Raw genomic sequence first — 4,755 nt, 5'->3', positions numbered from 1 at the left:
TGTCGTCGTCAACAACATAACTACAAAATTAATTGAGATTAAATACTCAAATTGCTTAATATTTAAGTCATGATTTTTCCCATATTTTTCTTTCTGCTTGGATTTATAAGTTTCGTAAATACGCAATCGTTTCCAAACTGGGAGGAGTTGGATGGCGAAGGGAAAGTTTTTCTGGGATGGGAATTCGATTCCAAGACAGAATTGATAACTTTCCAAATGCAAGTAGAAACGACGGGTTGGGTGGGGCTGGGAATTTCTCCGGGTGGAAGCATGTTAGGCGCTGATATTTTTATTGGTGGTGTACACTCGGATAGTTCGACGTATTCGGATGTAAGTAAATAGTTGGAAATTAAGATTGAATGCATAAATACCTGTTCACATTCACTCATTAAATAGAGAATGAATAAATTGTTTATTCACTACTCCTTAAATTCACGAATAATGAGTGAACAATGTGTTTCAAAAATTTAGACATGAATATATTTATACAAAATTCATGAAGAATGATGAATGATTTTGTTCATTATTAATTTTTCAAGCTATTCCTAGTTCATGGGAGAGGTTGAAAAATTCACTTGATAAGGCAAATTTAAGAAAAAAATATTAAAATATGAACCACGAGTGAATGTTAATTTTTAAATTTTAAATAAATGCATAACAGATGAATAGTTTTTTATTTATTTTTAAAGTGAACGAATTTGGAATATTTTTTATAAAATTTCTAAAATTTATTTCTAAAACTGTTTATAAAAAATTAAGGACTACATCGGGCAAGGCTTTGTAACACCAAAGATGGATCTTCACAACGACTGGATATTGCTTGAAGGTGTCGAAGTCGGGGGCAAAACTACTCTAAAATTTTCAAGACTCATAAATTCTTGTGATGAAGAAGATTATCCGATCGGGGTAATTTGCATTTCAAGAATTAACTTATTTAAGAAGATTAATTGGTGACCAATACATATGTAAAATAATTTGTCAGATTGACACGACCCGACTAATTTGGGCGTATGGGGACACCGACGAGATAAAATATCACTCAGCGACTCGACGAGCCCGTATGAAAATTTTCCGACATTTCCTTCATAAATTATATGGCGAATCATGTACAAATTGTGTGCCTAAAATTGGCCGATTTTTAGGAAGAATTGTTTCTGCATAAAAGAGTATGACTAAGATTTTCTTCATAAACATTTGGGTACAATATTTTCGTAGCACAAATTGGCCGTATTTCGTGAAGAATTATTTATACAGAATAAATTATGCATGCGAATTCGTAGGGTATTTTTCTCTAGTGATTTTATTTTTCTCAAGTAAATAAATTTTCAAATATTTGATTACATCAAATTGAAATTAATTACGGGCCTTTTTCTGCTCCTCCCTCAAAAAATCTGATAATGATTTAATAATCTCCTTCCTTGCTACCTTCTTATTCTTGTTGAAAATTTTGTCTTCGGCAGCATGACCAGAATTTGGTAGTCCATCAAGCCCTTGCTCTTTCAGAACAAATTCTGTGGAGCAGAATAGTTCAATATAGACTTTACAAATCTTTCTAGCAATTTATAAATCCAATATACTCAATAATTTATGTAATGTCTTACTGATCACAGCGTCGCGTTTGGGTATGTCGATGATTGGAAGAGGAGGCGCGGCATTGCTGTTGGCGTTGCATTTCTTCCATAAAGGAGAATGCGTCGAAAGTTCTTCTGTCGTAAAGATCCGTCTAAATAAATTGCGTGCTAGCACAGTAGGTTTGGACGAAACCATTTTGATGGAAGTCAAATCGGCCATGGGCAATGTTACACCGCTGTTAGCGTAAATTTCGACCTGTTAAAAACACAATTTTTATTAACCTGTTAAAATAATAACCGTAGAAATGTATAAAAGTTTTAAAGTCTAAAGTATAAAGTCTACACTGATAAAGACGAAAATAATGGACACAATGTCTACCTCGGATGGTTCTCTGACTGAGGATTTCAAATCCTTGTATTTAATTCTCAATGCCTTGTACTTCTGCTTCATTTTCAAATATTTTTCTGCATAATAAGTGTAATTAATTGCCATCATTTTTACATTATTGTCTTCGCATGTGTGCAAGTTTAATTAGAAAATAAATACCAGAATAATCCACTGATTCATTTCCTCCTTCGGGGATCTGTTCCTGACCAGAAGAGTGACTTTCCTCTTGTGACTGGATATCTTGCCGATCAGCTGAAGGGACAAGATTGGCTACAACCTCTTCTATGTCGCGAATCCGTTTTGTCGTCGTGGATTTGTTGCCTGAATTTATAAAAAAATATATGATAAAACTCTCCAACATAATTCTAATTGCAATTGCGCTGGTGCCAAAATTTGTTGCCTTACCCTTCTTTGATTTGATTTCTGTATTTTTCCTCTTTATGCCAGAATGCTCACCGGTTTCCACGGCTTGAGCGGCAGAACAAGCCATAGCCAATAAATCAGCTTCATCAGATAAGGCTTCCTCATCATTGGCTAAAAAAATATTAGTTAACATAAACATATGCACAATCAATTATTAATAAGTTTAATGAGAGAAAATTAGAAAATTAGAAAGAACCAATTATTACACGAACCGATTTTTACAACCAAACCAGGGTAGATTTTCCCACGACTCCAAATAACTTGCACAACCTGTCCCAGTAAATTTTGAGGATTAGCACGCAACGTTCCATCTTCTAACTTCTCGGAGGATACGACTGAATACTTTTTGGGACGTTCGTTGGACCACTCAATTAAAATAAATGTCATTTTGATTGGAATCGTAGATATTTAGTAAATGAGAATGAAATTCCGAGCGAGCAGTTGGTTAAGTTGCCATCCACACTGATTGCTTCCAAAGATTCCCACTATTTGTAGAGCAGAGTTTAGTATGTCCAAAGTAACCCCCGAATCGTCACAAGTAGCACATTTGAAACTTATTAAATTAAGTACTTCAACAATTGAATACTAAATGTCAACCCGTAGAAATTATAAAAACTATTTTGGCTCTCGTGGAGGATGCGCGAAAGTGACAAGTATACCAATAAGGACCCGGCACAGGATAAAACGCCGCTGGGTAAATTCCAATCTAGTTATGAAAAATTCGAAAAATAAATTATTATTTTTAAATTAGTCGGCGGTTGATGGTGTTGGCTTAAATAATAATACTCAACCCAACCAGCAATGCGACAACACGGTGGGAAAAAGTAATGAGGACTTGGATGACAATCTTCACCCATCGTTACCTCAATTGGTAATATGACAATACCAATTGTGATACAGTATATCAACTATTTTAGCTTTATGTATACTTTACAACTACACTGTTAGGATATGAACGACGATGCGGAAGTTTCCGAATCTGGCCTCAGTACAAGTTCAGACGACGACGATGATGAGGACGATTACGATAAAAATGAAGTAGCCAATGAGTTCATTTATCAAAATAATCAATATTTCGCTCAATTCTATAACTAAGAATATTTTAATTATCCTAGCACCACAACAAACAATACAAAATATTTCCTGGGGCAAAACTTACAACAACGGAAAGTTGTATGTTAGTAATAGGATTCGCCATCCGTCACAAACTCAGTAAATCTGCAATGACCGATTTGCTAACGTTAATTAATTTTCACTTACCGACTGGAGTATCAATCCCGTCGTTAATGTTTTTGTTGAACAAGATGCTGGGACCTGACTACACTTTAGCAAAGAAGATCCCCTTTTGTGAAAAATGTCAGTGCATTATTGAAAACTCGAATAATTGTATCAAATGTGGACAAGTTAATATGCATAAGGCAATCAAAGATGGGAATTATTTTGTCTCCTTCGATATTGGATCTGTATTGAAATCACTTTTAGAAAAAGAAGCAATCTCGAAGTCAATTATCAAGAACTTTGTGAAACGTGCCAACAATCTTAATGCTAGCAACGTAATAAGTGACATCATCGACGGATCTGACTACAAAAAATTAAAATTAAAAAAGTATGACTTGACTTGCTGCTTAAATACTGATGGTGTCTCAATTTTTAACTCATCAGGGTTTAGTGTGTGGCCACTTCTTCTATCCATTAACGAACTTGACTATCCACTCCGTAGAAAACACACGATTCTAGGAGGTCTTTGGCTAGGTCAAGGAAAGCCAAATTTTACTCTATTTCTAAATCCATTCATGAAACAGGCAGCCCAATTATCTACAGAAGGAATTGTCTGGACGGCTAACAACAAAATGATGACCAGTAAAATATTTTTCCCTTTGTTCGCTGCGGATTCTGTTGCTCGATGTCAAATTCAAGGAATTAACCAGTTCAATGGCGAATATAGCTGCCCATGGTGCCTTGCTAAGGGAAAAAATTTTAAAATATCTGACTCGAGGCATAAATGGATATTTGATCCTACTGAAACTTCGATAAAACGAGATAAAGAAATATTTGTGCAACATCTACTGCAGTTAAGAGACAAACTTCAACACGGGTCTATAGTTGCGTCTCATTTTGGGATCAAATTAGCATCTCCTCTTATTAATTTGAAAAATTTTGATATTGTTGGAGGGTTTGTTTTTGACTATATGCATACCGTTTTGCTTGGAGTTGTTCGCACTTTCGCTTTTGCATGGACAGAGTCAAAAAACCACTCTGAACCATTTTATATTGGCACAAAAGCGCAAGAAATTAATCAACGAATTGCGAAATGTAAAATTCCACATGAATGTAGTCGAAGTATGAGGGAAATTAAAGAAATGAAGTATTGGA

The 4,755-nt window shown here is 34.9% G+C and overlaps 1 protein-coding gene across 1 annotated transcript; it reads left to right on the top strand.

Annotated features, from left to right (window-relative positions):
- Positions 1–1,938, top strand: LOC110855351 (DBH-like monooxygenase protein 2 homolog). Its single transcript, XM_022103781.2, has 4 exons — positions 1–330; positions 760–906; positions 983–1,058; positions 1,611–1,938. Exons 1-4 carry the CDS (start codon positions 70–72, stop codon positions 1,817–1,819), a joined length of 693 nt encoding a protein of 230 aa, XP_021959473.2. The 5' UTR covers positions 1–69; the 3' UTR covers positions 1,820–1,938.
- The last annotated feature ends 2,817 nt before the right edge of the window (positions 1,939–4,755 follow it).

Source organism: Folsomia candida, unplaced genomic scaffold, assembly GCF_002217175.1.
Source record: "Folsomia candida strain VU population unplaced genomic scaffold, ASM221717v1 Fcan01_Sc012, whole genome shotgun sequence".
Lineage (NCBI taxonomy): Eukaryota > Metazoa > Arthropoda > Collembola > Entomobryomorpha > Isotomidae > Folsomia > Folsomia candida.
The sequence above is the reverse complement of the archived record's forward strand: the minus strand, read 5'-3'. Positions and strand labels throughout refer to the sequence as shown.